Source organism: Lytechinus variegatus, chromosome 2 (genome assembly GCF_018143015.1).
Source record: "Lytechinus variegatus isolate NC3 chromosome 2, Lvar_3.0, whole genome shotgun sequence".
Taxonomy (NCBI): domain Eukaryota; kingdom Metazoa; phylum Echinodermata; class Echinoidea; order Temnopleuroida; family Toxopneustidae; genus Lytechinus; species Lytechinus variegatus.
The window spans coordinates 6022678-6045261 of NC_054741.1; the positions used below are offsets into that span (position 1 = coordinate 6022678).

The 22584-nt window shown below is 36.1% G+C and overlaps 1 protein-coding gene across 1 annotated transcript; it reads left to right on the plus strand.

The window, feature by feature from the left end:
- Positions 1-3120: 3120 nt before the first annotated feature.
- Positions 3121-21311, plus strand: LOC121407153 (b(0,+)-type amino acid transporter 1-like). The gene is made up of 11 exons (XM_041598096.1): positions 3121-3640; positions 5384-5632; positions 6731-6856; positions 9033-9138; positions 10367-10411; positions 13552-13675; positions 14714-14817; positions 15488-15584; positions 16333-16485; positions 17671-17839; positions 18779-21311. The coding sequence occupies exons 1-11, from the start codon at positions 3346-3348 to the stop codon at positions 18892-18894; spliced, it is 1584 nt and encodes a 527-aa protein (XP_041454030.1). The 5' UTR covers positions 3121-3345; the 3' UTR covers positions 18895-21311.
- Positions 21312-22584: the final 1273 nt, after the last annotated feature.

The window sequence follows — 22584 nt, forward strand, 5'->3', positions numbered from 1 at the left end:
TGTAATTAAACCGACTATGTTATGACTTACCATTCCTGATCTCCTTAAAGATGTTCACTAATCCTGGCAATTTCTGTGACCCTATATACCCTATTTTAAGGTTGCACAGCTATCGAGAATATTGTAGTGAAGAACGAATAAGGTCAGGTGTGTAAATTGTATTTCTTCTGTATTTTTGGCATCTTTCTGATCGATACAGGTTTAAACCCCTGACCACGCACAAACACGCACGAACACACACACCCACCCGCACACACGCTTACCCACCTTTTAAAATATGGATTACATGCACTGCGTGACACTGCCTTTGTTAGTGCTGCACGCAAATTCTTGAACGGTCTCCCTTCCTCAATAGGAAACGCATCATCTGTTAACTTTTAAAAACCTACATTAAGTCACTTTTTGTAATGTAGTTTGTAGAAACAGTAGGCTTGCCTTATTTTCCTGCAATTATGACTTGATCCCGGACTTGATACGGTTTTTCCCCTTAACTTGATAACTATTGTTTCATGTTTACATGCTAAGTATTGCAATGCGCAGTTGAGTATGTATATAAATACGGATTGTGATTATGATGATGATGATGATTATTGTTATTATTAGCAAACACACACACTCTCTCCACATCTGCTCTATCATACATAACACACACTCAATTACGCACACGCACACACTCACATCCACCCTCCCACACCCTCACTCCCCATTATATTACACACACACACCCACACTCACCTTTGCACACACACTTTGCCGAAACCACTTTAGATGTGCACGATTAATACATACATATGGACATTTTTTCATATTTTGTACACATTTCAAAATTGTCTACCTTTCCAGTGCAGGATTGAATCTACTCGGCCGTGTTCCGATATGTATGTCAGAGTCTTCCACAGTGTTACATAGTGTTTTTAAGTGATACCTTGTAAAAAAAGTTTTGGGAGTATTGCCTCATATATATGTAATGTAAAACATGCATACTTTACTGTGCAGGTGTGAAATGCAAGAATAAATATCTTGAATGAAACTGAAAGCATATACATGATGTATGAAAAACTATCATTTTACGAATTTCTCATAACATGTAACATGAACCACGCACGCGCCAATCTAATTTTGTTTTCACGCATCCATGTTAATTCACTCATGTGAATTTTCTTAGAGTTTGACCAATTCGTTCTCATTGTACCTTCTTGTAAACCGACCTAATGGCAGATTGATTTCCATTTCTCATATAAATTTCCAAACAAATATTGGCAGTATTTGGGGGTTTTCACACCAGTCGCTAAAGAAAAATATGTTACATTCAAGGAGAACAAAAGCATAAGATTTAGTTTAATAATTATAAAGAGTTGATATGCCTTCTATTTTAGGATTTGTTTATTTAGTTGCAATTAACCCCATTTTGTTATGACTTGCCATTCTTTATCTCTTTGATGATGAGGTTAACTGATCATGGCGATTTCGCTGACCCCATTTCACATCGCCTTATTAAAATTCTTAACAGGGACTGGAGGTCTTCAACTAATATCTATAGAGTATTCTTTAGATGAAGTGTATTTTCCCTGTATTTTTGGCATGTTTCATGTCTATTGCCTGTACGGTTATGTCCTTCTTTGAATTTTTAGGATCAAGGAAATGTTTTCGTTTGAAATCTAATAAAATGACAACATCGTTATTTCCTCCCTCGAATATCCAGTGATATTGATAGAGTTTTAGAGTATATGTGTTTGTTTATTTGTAGTACATCTGAATATTTTGGGCGTACTTACATTTACCATACCGCACATAGATATATGATCTGTGTTTTTAATGAGAACAAGTAGGCCTACTCTGTCATTGCCAACCCATGAACACACACTCACAAAACCACCCATTGAAGATGTAGTCTCGTTTTCTTTCCAAAAAAATATGGTAACGAATTGATAACATAAATTCATCTCTTTTTTTTTGGGGGGGGGGTATTCACATACATACTAAAGCACTTTTTGTGAACATTAAAAGTTACCCAAATAATAAATCTCGTCCCCATTTGCCCATAATGTCGATACTTGAGTGCAAACATTCAGGTCCATGCTATAGGAATCGTTTCGATCTCGATGCGAACTTGTCGAACTTTTGAGAGAAAAATGTGTCTATAAAGGGCATGTCACGATTTCAGTTGATAAATATTTGTTGTACTAGTGCGTAGGCCATCACTGTGCCGCAGTCATACCAACGGATACCAAACTGACCGATGGTTTGTCATTCAAAATAACGTACTTTTGATCGGATTGTGTGAGTCCGTTTCCCAGGTGTGACTATTGCGTCAGCCGTGGGAAGCTGAACAGGCAGTTTCTTGTTATGTCATGATAAGGGGGGGGGGGGGGGGGGGCAAGGGAGTCGAGCCTTGAGGTCCTATGCTTTTAGGCCTAAGCAAGAAGGACAAGCGATACTTCTGTTCTTAATCGATTTCAGCATTTTTTCAGCTTTTCATTAAAAAGTCTTTTCGATACTTTACCCCCATAATCGTTTTGAAAGAATGATGCGATTATACTTTTAAAAAATAACTTGTATTTTGTACACGTATTGTCTAAAAATACATGACGTCCTGAGTTTTTTTTAATAATAGGTAAAAAATTAGAAGAAGTCGTTTCTTTTATTCCCTTCATTTTAACTCTTCATTGTTTATAAATTTTCCTCTATTTTTTTCTATTATCTGTAGCTGATGTGTAAAATTCTATGTCTCTTCCCCTCAAAGATTGTTAGTATTCAATAAAAACACACAAAAAACACATCAGGGAAAATATCATCTTGATTTTAAAACAATCTCAGATGAAAACATATCGGTTAAACATTCTTACATGAAATCGTCAGACGATCCTTAAAGAATAAGTCGTTTTAGTAAAACCACAGCTTAATGTTGCTTGTCAATAAAACATATCGGCATGTACATATAGATATAAGGGGGTTGTCGGGTTTTCGCTTCTCTTAGAGATAAACAGTGAATTGTATTTTATCTGAGAATGATGACGAATACTGCTTGGCGCTAATGCGTGTGTGTGTGTGTGTGTGTGTGTGCGTGCGAGTGCGTCTGTGTGTTTTTCTCTCCACGTGACCTAACAGTTTAGTTAGTAACGATTTATTTAGATCTCTCAAGTGCTAAGACCATCCAAATGAGTATCCGTTTCTGGTGGTATATACCGATACCGGCTTTTCAGCACGAATCGATCATTACACGGTGATTTTGTTTGTGGATAAAACCTGTTGAAATGGACCGTCTGAAATAACATTTCAAGCTCTTAAACGATAAGAAAATATAACCATTCATAGGGTCGATCAATTGTTCATTCTTCTGGAAATATGACGGAATTAAAAGAAAGAAAGAAGGGAGAGATCAATCATGGCTTCGAACCTGAGTACGAGAATGGACCAACGTCTTACAATGAAAAAGCCATCGAGATCATTGACGGCCCCGACAACGGTGAAGGGGTAAAATTAAAAAGAGAAGTTGGTCTACTTGGAGCATTTGCTTACGTGGTTGGGTCGATGATTGGATCTGGTATATTTGTATCCCCCAAAGGAGTTCTTGCTTCAACAGAGAGCGTTGGGATGAGTCTTGTTGTATGGGTGGTATGTGGTATAGTTGCACTGTTAGGTAAGTATAATTAGTTAAAGGACAAATAAGTCCACCCAACTTAAAGTTGATTTAAATAGAAGGAGAAAAATCAAACAAGCGTAACACTAAAATTTTCGTCAAAATCGGATGTAAAATGAGAGAGTTAAGACATTTTAAAATTTCGCATAATTTCGCAAAACAGTCTATCGTAATAACAGGATAATTATGGTCGGTATGCAAGTTTTATTTTATGAAATATGAAATAAAGCAAAAATTTATTCCTCCCTGACAAATAGCACTACCATTATTTCAACAATTTGTTGTTCAGTCCAGATGGCATTGTTGTCAAATTTGTAAAAAATGAATTATTTCATAATTCAATCAATAAAAAACAAGATAAATAGTAATCATTGACTCTCTCATTTGCAGATCACTGAGTTGTACTTATAACTGTTTTGTGAAAAATAAGCGAAAAAAAGACTGGTCAATGGTCAATCGCGGGGTGAAACGTATTTAGGGTACGTTTTTCCCCTAAAGCTTTTTTGGAGAAGACTAGCCAAACGTGTTTAGGGTATGTTTTTTCCCAAGCTTTTTCCCCCGAGGTCATATTTTAGCGACATCTTGTTTAGGGGCCAAATGTGTAAATAAAGCCCGCGAAAAACCTGTTTAGGGGGTTATTTTGCACACAGAGAAAAACTTCTTTTTTTTTTTTTTTTTGGGGGGGTGTTCGGAAATTGGTCACGCGTGTGTACAGCAATATATTTGACTGCCCTCCCCTCCCCCCGCGATCAAAACTTACACCAGTTGGTGTTTATATATAGAGGACCACACCATGAGGTGTTAAAATAACATCCTAGAGATTGAAAATAACACCAAAGAGTGTAAATGTAACAACCAAAGTTGTTGTAATAACACCGATGGTGTTAAACACTGTCAATTTAACACCGGAGTAAAATAACTGGTGTGGTCCTCTCTCTACACCGGTTAACACCAAAGTTTTTGCTGTGTAGAATCATTTGCAATTAAGGGACATTTGAAATAGTTTATCTCTAAATTCTGGAGACTGCAAAATCAATCTGATAGATTTTGGTCCGTGACCAATCCAAAATTGGATCGAAAGTTTCAATGTAATAGGATTGAATTCTAAATCTATCAGATTGACAACGTCGACCTAACTTTAGATTGGTCCCTGATCGCAATCTATTTTGATCTAAGGAATTTGGAGAGTTTAAATACTCTCTGACTGAATCGGAAATCTTTATATACAAATGCCAACAAACAAAACTGTTTGCCATCTTTTATGTTGGCGAGAATGAGTTATGTATTTATGTTGTATAAATCCAGATTTATATACCCTTTTATTACCGACTATGTTTATTCATTGAATTTATTTTATTTGTTAGTCACACATTGTCATAATTCTATTCAAACAAGTACATGAAAACAAATCTTATCCCAAGGTCACCGTCATCTGTCCAAAGTATATCAAAGGATTAAACGTTAGAATATAAAAGTTTGAACGCCAAGGAATGAAGTTGAAAAGTTAGAAAACACAGATATTAATGTTTGAAAATCATGATGCATCTTGTAATTTTTTTTTATTTCCAAAGGGGCATGGTGCTTATTATGTTTTGTAGCATTGTTCATCATCTAAGTTTCTTTACTTATCTGTTTTTTTTAATGTTCTATTTGTAATATATTCAAATCGCTTTCTCGTCCCTCCATCTTCATAATTATCACAATTCACACCGATGTTCCCTCGACTTCCCTTTCTACCCACAGGCGCTTTGGTGTATACCGAATTGGGTCTGATGCTCCCCAAATCTGGTGCTGAGCACACGTACTTGAACACGACCTTTGGTTCATCCATAGCCTTTGTGTACGCATGGGTTAGTATCACTGTTATTCGTCCCGCAGGCATCGCTATCATCTCATTAACCTTTGGTCAGTATATGGTGGCGCCCTTCTACACTGGTGAAGAATGCGGACCACCTGATATGATTGCAAAGCTTTTAGCCGGTTGTTGCATTGGTGAGTCATATGTTTGCTTCCACTAAAGTGTTGAAAGTTTTTTTTCATAATTAATCTCACAGCAAATACAAATTAAGCATTGTGTTCACCCCAAGTGACCCTATAGTAATCTGTAGCAATTTTTCAGTGTCCAAAAGAGTATCCAATAGCCTATCAGCAAATATCTCCCCAATATAATTTAAGAGCTCCCGTGGACGACGGGTGCGTCACGGCGACCGTACCCTGCCACGCGCACGCGTCAACTCTGCGATTTCGTCGGTCCTATAGTTTCACGACTGTTCTCATTGGAAATTGGCGTTGCGTTGAATGACGAATGACAATAGAATTTGATCACATGATACCTTTTCAATACGGTAACACGAGTACGTCCTACAAATATAAATACGCAGGCGCTTTTCATAACGCAGAAAATCTTGTCAAAAGCCCTTCAGTGATAAGGTATAGCCTTTGCCGAAAATCGGTGAATCAAAACAGCAGTGTCATCCTGGGGGCCCGTTGCCGAAAGAGTTGCGTTTAAACGCAAGCCTCAGAATCAATCGCAAGTCCCAAATGCGCACTGTTGATTGGTTGAAAATGAAGTTGCGCATGATTTTTAAAGTTGCAATCGATTGCAACTCTTTCTGCAACGGGCCCAGGCGTCCTGACGGCTTTGGACAAACAACATATTTGCAATTTTGCCACCGGCCGACGAATGTACTATAATATTATGCTTACCCTCACCCTCCTCCATTCTGTCCACTAAGTACATAGTGATATGACTCATTGACGTTTGTTATTGATCACTCGTGTGTTCATGTATTTCCCCGTGCTCTTGCAAATTTCTCTGCTTTGTCATTTAAATATTCCCATAATTATCATTCGTCTGTCCATGCTACATCTGGGCCCCTTTGCATAAATGTTACCATTATGGTAACTTTACCATCCAATGGTAACTACCATGGTAATGCTGATCAACAGCCAATCAAAATCAAGGACTCAGTGCAAGTTACCATGGTATATGGCAGAGTTATAATGGTAATTAATGCAACGGGGCCCTGACCATTTTTCATTAGTTTGCTTTACGTTTTAATTTCTTTCCTTTCTCTCGTTCCTTCTCAGTCTTGCTGGCAATAATCAATTGTTACAGTCTGAAGGCCGCTGCTCGAGTTCAAATCATATTCACAGTGGCTAAACTTCTAGCTCTTGCAGTCATTATAATCCTTGGTTTTGTGGAGATTGGTCAAGGTATGACGGAAAATGCTTACAATCACTTGGTTTACAAGTCAGTCTACTTCCCATGAGCTACATCCATTTAGTCTACTATCTATCGGCCTGGTTGCCATTGTGTACACTACACTAATCACGGACATAATCTATGGTCTAATTCCAGGGGCGGATCCAGGATTTTACAAAAAAATAACAAGCCCCCCCCCCCAAAAAAAAATAAGATCCTCATTCCCAAGTAATGGTGATTTATGTCAGGGGTAATTTGGCAAGCAAAAAAAAAAAAACGTGAGGGGGTCCTCACTTCAGTCACTTGTGACATATTCCCCTATCAAATACTATAATGGCTCCCAATGAGGGGGGAGGGGGTACGGGCCGCAGGTGCCTCTTCCTGGATCCGCCACTGTCTAATTCTGATTTAGCCTAACTCTCAGTTTTAATTTCCACTGCTTCTACTAATCATTTTAACTTTCACAAATCTGAAAATTTGGTTCATAGTCAGTAAATCTCACAAAATATACAAAGTAATGTAGGAACTAAGAGGATATCATTCGAAATGGCTATAGCCGAACTGGAAATAGACAAAAGTGTTAGATGGGCAGCTAATCAAAAACTGGTTGCCAACCAAAACCAAACACGAAGAAAAAGAGCTATAAGATCAGTAGGTTAGTAGACGAAATGGCTGTTGGCGGATTAGACCATGTGGGGTGAGACTAAACGAAAAGAAGACAAAGTGGACCGTATTCTGAAGTCAGGTTTAACTTAAATCACGGTCTAACTCTTAGCTAAAATGGGGAGCCATGCAATTTTGTTTTAAAATCTGTTTGTATTGTATATTTCTAATGTTTACTATTTTGTTTCATTTTGCATTCATAACGAAGAAAAATACTTTAGTTCTCATTCCCAGACAATTATGAATTATGCTCCATTTGGCCCTCCATATATAGTTAAACCACAACTTTAAACCAGGGTTTAATTTAAACCCGAGTTTAGAATACGGGACGGTACCGAAGTAAATTTGTTATTTATTTTCAAAGTTCAGTTAACTCTCATATTAATATGTACATGTAGGAATGGTGAATATGACCATGATGACCATCAAATGCCAGTGTATTTGCACTTAAACACAAATGCAACTTAATCAAAAATAAAAAAAAATCATATAAAGGGTTGTAGGAACTCCTAAAACCAGTTTTATATTCAACAGATTATTTGCAATAAACAATGAGCCGTTCATTTTGCACTGTTTACATAAGTTTTGAACATGGTTTTCTACATTTATTTACAATGCTTAGAGAGAAAACCTAATCTATTATGAAGTAGAATATAGATACACACCTGTTATGCCAAAGTTAAAGCAAATATTTTCATTATTATCAAAATGGTCCCTCCTTTTGAACGTATATACATTTTTTTATTTATGCCTTTAACCACTGGATTTGCATAACATTAAAATTAGTACATTCGAACATGAACAGACAATTCACAAATAAGAGGGGGTTTTATACATTAATTATCTAAATCGCGGTCATGGCTGTGGGCCAATTATTTTGGCGATCCAGGTTCACCTGTTGAATGAATCGTAGACCAACAGTCGAAAGCAAAGTAAAAATTCAAGATACAAATCTTATTCTACTCATCAAAAACTAACAAGTAAGCATGAATATCCGTTTAACAATTAATGCCCCTCCTTTTTACTCTATTCCATGACGTTCTTCTGCTATGTCGAATAGAGTAATGAAGAGATAAAGTCACAATTCTTTTTTTTGTTTTTTTGTTTCTGATACCACATTTCGGCGGATCATGATTTAAAAAAAACCGACCCCAGTTTGGTGGGAATTGGTCTATTGGAGCCCAAGATGAGGAGGCCGTATAAATACCTATATATACTTTTACCATTTATACCATTTAATTCATTGCTGCTGTTTGCAAACAATTGTATGGGCTAAGGCTAATTTACTGTTATTATTCAGCTGCCCCAGGATATGAGATATTCATTTTTATAGCCATACACCTTGGGTGAACATAGGACAAGCCATGTCAATTTGGTATTAGGAAGTTTTTCTTCAAGCTCTGCCGAAATAGTCATGAAAATACAGAAGATTTAATATAGATGACGTAAATCATATATAGGTACTCTATAATAATGACGAAGTCGTATAAAACAGCAGCATCAAAATTGTACCCCTACCAACAGGGAACACTGAATATCTGGACCCAAAGGAATCCTTCAAAGGTTCGGCCTCTAATGTTGCTGCTTATGGACTCGCCTTTTATGCTGGGTTATGGTCTTACGACGGATGGTAAATACAAGAATCTTACCACATCTATGGCCCTTTATTATTACTCTTTTTAGAAACATGACATTAAAAAAAATACATTTTATAAGGACCAGAATATGCATGAAACTTGAAATTCCTCATTATATCGTATGTATAGTGCGATTTTTGATGAATCGCAAACTGTCAAGTTAAAAGAGTTATAGATTTGTATCAGCAATTAAGACAAAATGTGAAATTCTCGCACGTAACTTTTTAGGCTGTAGCCAGACAGTGTGCATGAATTATCCCAAAGGTTGCCCATAAATTTGGTTACTCCTATCCAAATGATGTGCCGGTTTATAAAGAAGGAACATGCTTGAACACCCTTGATTGCAATGATGACAATTATTTCTTAGTACTGTACATTACTTAGCCTTAGATCACCCTCGTTAGCTCGTCTTTTGTTTATCTCTATTATCCATTCCCATCTCCCCCTCCCCTCCCCAATGCTTTGTTTTCTTCATTTATTACTTCTTTATTATATGCCTAATGTATATAAAACTAACTGATTCGCTCCTTGGTCTTTATAGATCAATAGTATTGCATGTCAAAGAGCATAAGTTAAGTGAGGATCGAACCTTTAACATTCTCATGCATGTGTAGAAAAGTTCTTAAGCCAATGAGCTTAAACACATGAATAAGTTATTCTGCAGATATATTCATTTATTATCAATTTGTTCAACTATCTATCATTCGGCTTTCCAAATTTTTAAACAATAATTTAAAGTAAAAAGAATAACAGCGCACAATGCAGAATTTCGTATCGTCTTTAACAGTGTAAAGTACCCCTTGGGGAAAGCAACATTTGCTGATAGAATGTTCCATCCCACTAATAGTAAATAGATGAATAATATGAAATAAAAATAAAATTGATTTTTTTTTCATATTTGCCTCTAACTTTATTAATTATATATTGTATACTGATTAAATCTGTCATTCAGATTCGAAATTGTTATCTTCACAACATTATCAGCTTTGTGATGTTAAAATTTAGAAGAAATGTGCATGAATCTTGCAAAACACGTGACACAAAATGATGAAATCAATATATTCATTTAAAATGACTAAATGAGTCTCATTTTCATATATAAAAATATTGATGTCACGACAAAACCATGTCAAACATATAACATGGTAGTTTTGTTTTCTTTATCAATCATAGCTCATTTCGAAGCACTCTAACTTTCCCTTGTTTATGTTTTATTTGCAGGAACACGTTGAATTTTGCCGTAGAAGAAATGAAGAATCCAGAAAAGTATGTATTGTTTTAGTGTCATTCATATGTAGTTCTGCTATTTTTTATAAATAAAATATTATCAGATGCAAAATATAGACTTGGGCGTTGGCATGTTGAAATAGTGATATTGTATGGAATCGCAATTGGCTGTCTATCCGTTGAATTAGCTCCATGTATGCGAGTACGCCCCTCCGTTTATCATATTTCAAGCCTATCTGCATCACGTATCATTGTTAATTTGTCAAGTAGGATCGGTACAGTTATTGAACTTTGCTTCTTGAAAGTTTACCAAAAAAAGATAAAGCATGTTATTCGTCATGTATATTTCAGTATGAGATGGTATATCAGAAAAGCATGGGCGGAAATCTCTCCTTGGAGATAGGGGGACACAATTGAGTTTTTCGTTTTTACGTTCTACAGAATTACTAACTCAAAAACACAATAACACATACATATATATATATATATATATATGAATTTATTTATATATATATTTGGAATAAGTGAGGTATTCCTAACTAAAGGTGAAAGGCCTCAATAAAAAATTCGGGCGCGAAGTGCGAGCCCAAATATGTTGATATTTCATAAATTGTGACCTGGAAATTGAACATTCTGAACTTTTTTGTGATCATAACTAGATTCGAACCTACCTAAGCCGTTAAAGCGAGCGCGTAGCGCGAGCTGAAAGTTTTTTATTTTCCACCCTAAAAACTATACATTCGTAGCAATTTTCAAATCATGACTAGAATAGGAATTCAACTAAATAATAGATGCGAGCGCGAGTTGAAAGTTTTTGATTTTCCAACATAAATACTGGACATTCGTAGCATTAAAAAAATATATGAACAGGATATGAATCAAACAATTTTTGCGAGCGTGAAGCGCGAGCTGAAAGTTTTATATTTTCCAACCTTAAAACTGAACATTCTTAGCATTTAATAATGAACGGAATATGAATCTAAACAATGAATGCGAGCGCGAAGCGCGAGCACAAAGTTTTTATTTTCAAACCTAAAAACTGGACATTCATAGCACTTTAAAAAGAATATGAACAGGATAGTAATCTAATCAATAAATGCGAGCGCGAAGTGTGAGCTTGAAGTTTTTGATTTTCCAACCTAAATACTAGTACTTAAAGAAAATATGAACAGGATAGAAATCTAAACAATTAATGCGAGAGCGAAATAAGGGGTGAAAGTTTTTGATTTTCGAACCTGAATACTGGATATTCTTAGTACTTAAAAAAATATGACCAGGATAAGAATCTAAACAATTAATGCGGGCGCGAAGCACGAGCTGAAAGTTTGTATTTTCCAACCAAAAAACTGGACAATCGTAACACTTTTTCAAATCATGAAGAGGATTAGCCTCTTGTCAAGGCCCTGTCGGCTGCTTTCAGAGCGAACATGGCGAAGCATGGGAGAGAGCGAAGCAGAGCGCCGCGAGATAGGGATAGGAATTTTACTAAACAATATTAGATTCGAGCGCGAAGTGTTTGCTGAAGATATGTCATTTCCGGCCTATAAATTGGTATTATTAGCATATTTTAAAATCAAGGACAGGGTAGCTATCTAAATAAATGTTAATAAATGTGAGCGCGAAGCGAATACTTATTTTTTCCGACCAAAAATGTCATCTTCTTTTCACCTTATAGCAATAAAAAGGATAGTATCTGACTTAACCATGTTACTTATGCGAGCGCGAAGCGCGAAATGAATGTGTCTTTTATATACTCAGAACTGAAAACTGGATCTTTAAAGCACTTTTAAAATAAAGAACAAGCAGTTTCTTATCAATAAACAATGCAAGCGCATAGCGCAAGAATTTTTTTTTAATATTTAAACCTACAAATTATGAAAAAGATGGATATCTTCTTAGATAAATGATTTGATTTTGTATATTTCAATCTAAAAAGGAAAAAAAAACAAGCACGTTTTGAAAAAAAGAGATGGCTGTGTATTAATTCAAAGCGCCAGCGAATTTTTTATTTTTATACTATGACCTGAAAGTTTTCTTTTGTCCAATTATTCCCCTCCCTTCCATCATTTAACTTTCTTCCTGGTCCCATCTTCTTATTTTTCTCCTTACCTTCCGCCGCTTCACCCCTCCCACGGCAGGAATTTTGTGTAAAAATGGAATATAAAAGTCTCGTTAATAGAGAATTTACAAAACAAATTTTGAGGGATCAAACATAGTTAAAGTTCACTGTGAAGGATTAATCATAACTCATGAAAACTTTTCTTTATACTGAGTACGCGAACAATGAAAATATTCTTATATTCCAAGTAAATTTAGAATAAAGGGAAAGTGAATTGGCTTAACAAAAATATGATTTTACTGGGTATTCGTCTAACCGTCTATGCACTAAATTTACTTATAATTATCCAGAGGCGATTTTCTTTTTTCGTCATATTTGTTAGTTATGAAATTGACAATAGCCATCCATGATCGATGTCATCACTCTTTGGTTGGCATATAGGGCTAGATGCGACTTCGAGAATAGTTGGGCCGGTATGCCTTTTCTTTTCTTGACCAAGTTCTAAACCAAAACTATCTGTTTATATATTTCGAAATTCGAGGATACATGACTGTATAATTTCGATTTTGAATTATGTATTTTTTTCCATAATAAAAGACCACAAATAGTAGGGGGACTTTTGATATTATGTCCCCCCTTTCCGAAATGGTAAGTGTCCCCCCTGTCCCCCCCTGGGATTTCCGCCCATGCAGATAAGCATACCATAAGCTCTTATTTATCATATTTAAGTGAATATTTTAAGCTTTGAATTTGTGACTTTTCTTAAACGCGTTTCGAAAAAAATGTTTAAAAAAGATGTTGTTATGAGCATGCGCAAAACGATTTTTTACCAAACAATATTTATAATACGCGTCACAGAAATTCAGTCGCGAACTGCCTAACAACAAGATTATAACGAATACCTAAAAGCAGTAATTATCGATACACGATTAAAAAATGTATGTCACTCTCGTAGTTCATGTCTTTGTAGAATATGACCAAAAAATAATGAGACAGATAAATTATGTAGCAAGAAAGGTCCCAAAACGGTACGGTATGTTCCGGTTGACAGGAGGAAGTTTAATTAAATTCAGTTTGTGTTCGTAATCATATATCTCCTTCAAATTATTGTATTTCTTAGAACATTACCCCGTGCTATTTTACTGGGTCTACCAGTCACTACAGTAGTCTACCTTCTGACAAACATTGCCTACTTCACAGTCCTCAGTCCAGAACAACTTATGCAGTCAGATGCAGTCGCCGTGGTAAGAAGTTATTTCACTCATCCGAAGAATGGACGCATGATATTGGTTTGATGAACATAAGACCAGCCCACAATAACAATCCATTATTAATTATTAATAAGCAAGAAAAAAAATGAATGTGTAAAGAAGATTTTGGTCAAGTTGCCATTATTTTTTTTTTTTTTTTGTATTTTCGGATGGAATTCCGATGGATGGACTTGGGTCTTTTATTACATTGTATTCATTATACATTCCTGCGGCATAGAAATAACACAGTATCACACAGTGTGTTGATATAGTAGACTCAGTGGGATCCACAACATTAAACTGAACTTTAACTACGCGAAGATAATTCCACACTACGGACTCCTTTGAGTATAAACGTACTGTACAAGTGTGTTTACATTTTTTAATTGGTGGACCATCGATGTAAAAATGCTCAAATTTTACAATATGAAGAAAATTTCGCACCAGAAGAACATTCCACACTATGGACTCTTCCAGGTGTATATAATATTCACAGTGTGTGCACAAAGTGAACATTGGTGTGATTCTCACTGTCAAAGTGTACAAATTTAACAGTGTGAAGACAATTTCACCCTATGGACACAGTGTGTTCACATAGTGGACCATGTGGTTCACACTGTTGAAATGTTCAAATTTAACAGTGTGAAGATGATGTCACATTGCGTTCCACACTGTGATCATACTGTGGGCTGTGTGGGACTTTCAGACAGGGATTGTCATGCTTACACTAGGGGTGATTCCATTAAATAACCAACCTTTTTTGTACTTCTTTCGTACTCCCATTTATCTGGCCAGTTTCTCTTCATTTCTGAGCAATGGCACATTGAGAGCATTACATCATTTTATAATTATCAACTAGGGAAACAAATCATTTAAGAAGGTTCCACGTTATTATGAAATTTTTAGTTAGATTTCTACAAGATATACTTGCATTTTATTGTTTGATAATAACTGTCGAGATTCATAGATTCATACACATAATCTGCAAATAATATAAAAGTAATTCCACTTTTGTTAATTTTATTCTGACAGACATTTGCTCTCCAGACTATGGGTCCTGCCTATTGGTTGATCCCCGTAGCTGTTGCTATGTCAACGTTCGGAGCGGCTAATGGCGTATCTTTTATCGCTTCAAGGTGGGACAATTTTCGGTTTACTTCATAATCATGACATAAAAATAAAAAAAAAACATAAACATGAAAAGAAATATAAATCTGAAAGGAAACAACCACCAGAGCATCAAAGCACTAATGTTTTTTTTCCTTTTTTCAATAATAGTAGTGTTTTTACATAAAGTATCCATTAACTGAGATTTTTTTATTAATTGATTCTTATTTTGGGCTGTTGTGTCGGATGGTCGTGGTGTAATGCTTATTGTCGCTTTGTTTAATCAGAAGGCCATGTGCTCGAGATTCAACGCAATAACGTTTTCTTTTTAATTCACTTTGCTACTCTCCACACAGGGAATAAAAGGTAACCTGTAGGGATGAGAATATTGATATTGTTGGCTTAGCAATTTGAGGGACAAGACCGCCCATTGCTTGAATATTCCAAAAGGAGCCTGAGCGGAGATTTTCTGAATATTATGTAACCCTATCTGGCCACCCAATCAAGTCTTCACGTTCAAAGGGGGTGGGGGCACACTTTTGTTAATGGCATTTTTACATTACAAATTCTAATTGTGCCTCTCAAGGGGGGGCACGGGCTGGCTTTGCCCCCCACCCCTGGATCCGCCAGTGAATGTGGATATGGTGAAAAATACCTCAAGAAATTTGACTATTTTTCATTTTAATTTTGACACAATAGGTTAGCCTACTCGGTGGCACAAGAAGGTCATTTCCCCCAGGTATTATCAATGGCACAACACAAGAGGGTAACGCCTGTAGTTTCATTGGTAGTTGTGGTAAGTCAAATAGCAATTTATTAATCATCATGCGGCTTATAATCACGGTCATCAGGACAACTACACACCATTCGAATTTCATTTTCATCATTTTTATGTGGATTTTATTCATATCTATTCAAACACAAAACACAGCATGAATATCATACATAAACATTAGAAAACACTGCAGTCGATACATTGTAAGCCAGACAATAATGATAATAAAAACAAAAAATAGAAAAATTTAGTGAATATTAGAATTTTGATTTGAAATATTACAGTATCATAAATCGTGCACCATAATTGATTGAATTGCATTTTGGTTGGTATAGGTGAGACCAGAAGCTGTTTTAAAATGTTAAGAGGAATAAGATGGTGTTATAGCTTTTTATTCGTTTTTATATTTATTTCATTCACTAGAATTGCTATAATTGTCTTTTGGTCACATTCGAAATATTTTCTATTCCTTTCCTCTAACAATCGTGTAGAATAACTTATCAAGAGGAATGAGTTGAGTGGTTTGAAAAAAAAAACCGGACCCTGATTTTCAGAATAAGTTATTAGACGAGATTACACAATCCAACACATATGTTATTTTGACCAATCATTTTAAGAGTATAATATATCTTAGTGCGTCGATGGGGAAGAGCCTTAGAGATAACATTCCCTTTTTAAAGGGCCTATGCCGTAATCGATTTACTTTCGTGTATCTACTTTTCTTTTTCGATTTCACTGTCAATTTCAATTAATTTGTCTTTCTTTTCAGTCTGTGATCGCACTGATTCTCCTGTTTGTTTCGAGCGATTTGGATAGTTTGTTAAATTATTTCAGCTTTGCTTCGTGGTTTTTCTATGGTATCACCGCCTTCACCTTCCTCTATCTCAGATACAAACACCCTGATTGGAAGAGGCCATACAGGGTAAGATTGTAAATACTTCTGTAAATTCTAAATGTATTAAAAAGTTAAATCACAACGCAGCAACAGCAGCAGCAGCATCAATATGTTGACGTTGAAGTAGTATGAAGTAGGATTAGTAGTATGTTTTGTATTTGGGTTTTTACAAATTTGTATCTATCATAATAATATGAATGATTATTTTCGTCTGGGGCCGACCTTCAACGTCACTATCTGAAAGACGTGACCAGGCCTCGAACCTCGAAACTGCATATAGATTACAGGCGGACGCCACAAACAACACCCATTTGAAGCGTGTGCGTGTGTGGGTTGGTGGGGTGGGAGGGTGTGTGATCGAGTTTTTACAGACGTGTATTCAACCATTTTTATAACTGATTTCATTGTTTCTCCTTTAAGTTATATATGATTTATGCTTGTATTAAGTTAGTGAAAAAAGTCAAAATATGAAATGTAAAATATTATTATATGTGTTTTGAAATGTTAAATTGAAATGTTATATTTTTGTTCATGGAATCAGAATAAAACAGTATGAAAAAAAAATTATTACTCAGAGATTGTTATTTACGTCTAGGACCAACCTTTAACGTCACCATCCAAAAGACGTGACCAGGGCTCAAACCTCGAACCTCTGCGTCAATTTGTAACTTCCCCATAATTATATAGCTTGGATTAAAGGCGCCGAACACCACATTACCACTTAGTACCATTACCCCCCCATCTACTACTACTACTACTACTACTACTACTACTACTACTACTACTACTACTACTACTACTACTACCACTACTACTACTACTACTACTACTACTACTACTACTACTACTACTACTACTACTACTACTACTACTACTACTTTTTCTTCTACTACTACTACTACTACTACTACTACTACTACTATACTTCTACTAATATCCATGACCCTAAAAAAATGGTATTACCATTTCCAAGTAAAACAGTAATCAAACCATGTGAAAGAGTCCGGAAAACGCCTTAATGTACCAGGAGTTGATGAATACCGCCTTTTTGATTAGTGGACACAGAATTAGTTGATTAAATAATTTGCAGTTTAAAGTATATTACCCAATCATTATGACTTGTAAAATTAACAATCAAGTAAAACAGAAGAATGTTTAAAGTTGTTTGATTGCTATGTTTTTACACAACATTTCTTTCTCCGTGTTTTCCAGGTACATTGGATAGTAGCAGTTTTCCTCCTAATCGCTTCTATATATTTCATCATCGCACCTATCATCAACGACCCCGCCCTCGAGTTTCTCTTCGCTGCTATCTTCATGGTCGGTGGATTGATTTTCTGGATACCGTTCATTCACTACGGATATCAACCAAAATTCATGGGTAGGTTTATTTCATTCACCATACGATTTTTTTATAACTGAAATTCAGGTAGCTACTTTTCAGTCAAAACTATCAAGCAAGTTATAGTTTAAGGGTGACTGCACATGTCAACCAAGGAATAACGAGTTTTCGCACCGCCATGATGAACGAATTCTATAACACAATACTTGTCAAATGACAATGAACAGCTGAGAGGTCTTTGTCGAAAATTGGTGAATCGGAACAGCATGGCGCGGTAACACAAAGGTTAGCGATTAATCGCTAAATGAAATGACCAATCAAGATCCTCGTTGCATGTGCATTTTGCTAAGTAGACTGACTATGAACCAATCAGAACTATTCTTTGAAATTAGCGATCAATCGCAAACCTTTGTGTTACGGGACCCTGATCGTTCTAAGTCCCAACAATTGTAAATGTGTCGTTGTCCAGAGTCCATTAGCATGAAACTACTTTTATGATTACTCAACTTTCGACAAAGACCTCAATGTCAGGAAGGGTACTTGACAATAGATTCTCTATGTTCCCGAATCTATCGTCGAAGTGCGCCGGAAAATTGACAATTTTGTATGGTTATTAGGTTTTTTATGCCAACGGCTTCACAGTGTTTTTCAATGTTTTTAAAAGCATATATTTGCATTGCATATCATTTTTATTTTCAATTTTTCAAAGTTATTTGGAGCAATCGATATGTTTTCCCATCCCTGTATTTTAATGGGGTGGGTACTATCGCCCCCTACCCCCATTCCCAGAATCGATAACTCTTATGTTGATATTTATTAGCCAAAATTTTACGTGTTGGAATTTTGTTTCATCAATTGCAAATAAGTTAATGGATTGGTAGGCCTACATTTTATTCAATCCACGGGATTCGTGAATTGGTACTTTTATATCTTTCGATGGTGGCTAAAGTCGAATAACATTACTTTCATATATTGCAGAACGTTTCACAACCTTCTGTCAGCTGTTTTTCGAACTTATTCCGACATACAACACGGAACTGGAGGATCAGTCGACCATGGATGACGTTAATGAAGATGGAGCCAGCTCAGAATAATGTATTATACTAATGATAACACGGTTCTTATAGCCAAATAGAACGGGTGGAATCCTGATAATATAGAAGGATCTATCAGTTCATATCGATGCTGAAAATATTTGTCCATCAATAATTAGGCGAAGTGGTCCTCGGACGAATGGCCTGTTAGCCTGCGTGGCAGTTGGCCCCACTGCTCATTGCTATATAGACCACGAGTGATGGACAGAACACTATGTTATTTGTGATCTTTGTATGGGACCAACAAATTCAATTCTGATTGCAATTAGATATAAACATTCCTGCATAAAATGCTAGCTGTTGATGTGAAAGTCTTAAATTCAGCTTGGACTAAACATGTGTTGTGATTGCCCGCATAATTATCTTTGGCAGTCAAGTTAGAATTGGCCATTCCGAATATATGTGTCACCATAATGGCTTGTGCTAAAATTATACGAAACCCCAGAAAATGTCAACAAAACTTGTTTACACTTTATTTTTTATATATATATATATTAGTTAATATTTCCGGGCCAGACAGTTATTTATGATTCGAAATTGTGTTCATATATGTAATCTCCACTGTTAGAGATTTATGTCGCATGGTTATCCGTAATTAAACGACAGCTTTCGATCAGGAGTTAAGAATAAGGGCATGAAAGGGATTGCTCTGATCAGTCCCCATCAAAGAAATTGTATAAAATCAGAATTATCTTGAAAAATGTGGAAATTGGGAAAACAAACCCAATGTCTGAAACATGCCATCAATGCATTCCATCTTATGAAAAAGTGTATATATTGTATTTTAAACATTCCATTTGCTAGTCACTCTACTATTAGATGCCAAATGTACGTATGTTGATTTTCAACGGACCTGTTTTGGGTTTTTCATATAGATATATTCTGCTTCTTCTCGGCTGGTGTTTCATAAAGTTGTTCGTATCTATACCGTACGCATGACCGCACTAACCATGCTCTCAGGTGACCTGTTGCCCGTTTCATAAAGATATACAACTATTGTAACTGTCAGTATGGTAATTATCATGGCAACATGACACAGTAACCAATTACAACAAAGAGTTTCCATGGAAGTTACAATAATGACAATTTTACAATAGTTGATTTTTTTTTTCTGAAACAGACCCCGGTACTTTTGCCAAATGAAATACACAAATTACCGGTGGTTCATCAAGGTGGAAGTCAATTACCTTTAGGCCTTACCCTAACCAAAATTTGACAAATATTTATCATATTTATGAAGTTTGCACTGAGGAGCTTCAAAGATCGGATGATCATCTTTAGCTGCTTTGGGTCTGTAAGATTTCACAAGATAATGCCTTCTTGTCCTCTGAGAATACAGTAGTAATAATAATGTAATACAAGGTATTTGTATAGCGCACCTATCCACCTTGATAGTTGCTCAAGGCGCTCCTTCATTACCCGGCTAAGCTCGGCTATACATGATTCCGGTTCTAAGCTTTTTGAGGAATTACTTCCTGTCGGTACCTACTCACCTCACCTTGGATGGGTGCAGCGCATTGTGGATAGATTTCTTGCTGAACAAAATTACGCCGTGGCTGAGATTCGAACCCATGACCCTCTGTTTCAAAGTCCGGTGACCAATCCACCATAGAGTCGTATGTAAGTTACAAATAGCTGAATGAAACATCCCTGGTTGCCTAATCGTGTTAATAACAAGCTATTACAAGACCCAATTATTAGCAAAAGATTGATTAATCAAAATCGAATGTGGATACCGATATATACTTGTTGCTATCTGGAATTGGAGCTTTTTGATAGCTTCGATCATTTTCCTAAAAGGAAATGAGTGAAATATATATTTTTAGTAGTAAACGGAAATTAGAATTGTATAGACTTCTTTCTCCCTATCTTTTTTTAAACTTCTTGTCTATCCCAGTTTCTTTCTTTGCTGATCATCGCCTTCTCTCAATCCTTTTTCTATCCATTTCTCCTCTCTTTAGATCGCTAATTCTTTCATTTATCTGTAATACCTTAACTGAAGTACGTGCAATAAATATCTTTGTGAGTTGAGATGTTGCCTTTCCGTCTAAGCATTGGGTCCATGGTCTAAGTAAGTAGCAATAAACATCCATGGTCATTTTTTCTCCTTTAACTTTCCATCGTTGTTGACTTGATTGTTTTATTGTTGGATATACAATTAACAACTTAAACACTGCATTTGTATTCCACTGCCCTGCAAAAGCATTAATGTATAAATATTTTCGTAAGAACTGATTGTTTTCTTTCTCACATCAATTACACAATCAAATAGACAGTATAATCTTTGCCATTTATCCTCTATGCCTGAATGCAACTGAAACATTGTAGTAGATAAGATGTCAAATAAATATTGTGTATATAGCATAATCATATTTTGACTTGTGAAGATTTATTAAATATCTCTTATTAAAACATCACTATGACTTGTTGAAGTATTTGTCCCTTTTGTATTTAGTGATAATGAATGCTTTATCAATGGAGTATATATATATTCCAAGGAGCAGAGGGGTTAATTAAAGAGATATGATATATATAGTCATAGATGTATACGTTTTATGGGTGTGTTCGTGTGTGGGGGTGTATGTCACATAAGTATGTATCTAACAAAAAAATTACCCCCCCCCAAAAAAAAGTTAACTATAAATATAAAGTTATATTTGATATTTTGCCCAGATATATACCCGCCATGTGTCATTTTGTTTGGTACGTTTTCACATAACCGCCATGGACGTAATAATAGGAGAGGAGGTGCCCCTGCCTTTATCTTGTATTCATGTTTTTTTTATATAAATACAAAATTGCAGTCCCGTTTTCAGGTCGTGGGGGTTCTCTTTCCCTCCCTTTCATTCCCACTTTCTCTCTCTTGTCCTCACCGGGGGGGGGGGGGGGGGGCACTTCCATTCACAAGTGGATACCATGCGCGACCATGGGGTCTCGAAAAGCACCCTAAACACGTAATTTCCATATTCTGAAAATGCACCCCTTAACAAGTATTGGCGTGTGAAACCCTACCCTTAACAAGTATTGGAAACAAATTGATACTCTTGGCAAATATTCCCTGAAATGAACTCCTAAACAAGTACAGGAATGTTTTATTGCTATATACGGGTCCTTCGGTCGTCGGCTTTACCTTATTTGGTTTAGTACGACCCAACCTTCTACACCTCGCGCAAATAGGACTCTAAACACGTAGTGTTGGGGCAAAAAGGACATCCTTTATAAAACATTTTAATTTTGTTTTATTATCCCCGCAAATTCGACCCTAAACACGTAATTTTCCTAGCGAAATAGATACCTTTTTTTCATTATTTTTGTGTTTTTGACACCCTTATCACGTTACGTACGTAACGTGCACTATCGTGAATAGGACATCCTTTTTACGTGTTTTTTTGGTCGCGCATGGTATCCACTCGTCAATGTAAGTGCCCCCCCGGGGTCCTCACTTTCTTACCCCCTTTCTCGGGTCTCTTCCCCATGCAGTTCGCCCTTTCCCCTTCATCTTTCTTCTGATTAATTGTTCCCCTTCCTTTCCAATTCCCATCCCTCCCTCTCCCACAAACTCTTTCCCCCTTTTAATTCCCCTCTCTTTCACTTTCCACTATCACTCACTTTCTCTTTCATTTTTTCCACTTCTTTCACTTTCTACTCTCTTTCTCTATCACTTTCCCTCCACCCGTCCAGCTCACTTTT

Bases quoted from the DNA above. Each gene is read 5' to 3' on its own strand.
- LOC121407153 (XM_041598096.1), top strand. From the start codon at position 3,346: ATGACGGAATTAAAAGAAAGAAAGAAGGGAGAGATCAATCATGGCTTC. The intron at 10,412-13,551 runs GTATGTATTGTT...TGTATTTCTTAG, and splicing joins GAAATGAAGAATCCAGAAAA to AACATTACCCCGTGCTATTT. The intron at 13,676-14,713 runs GTAAGAAGTTAT...TTATTCTGACAG, and splicing joins AGTCAGATGCAGTCGCCGTG to ACATTTGCTCTCCAGACTAT.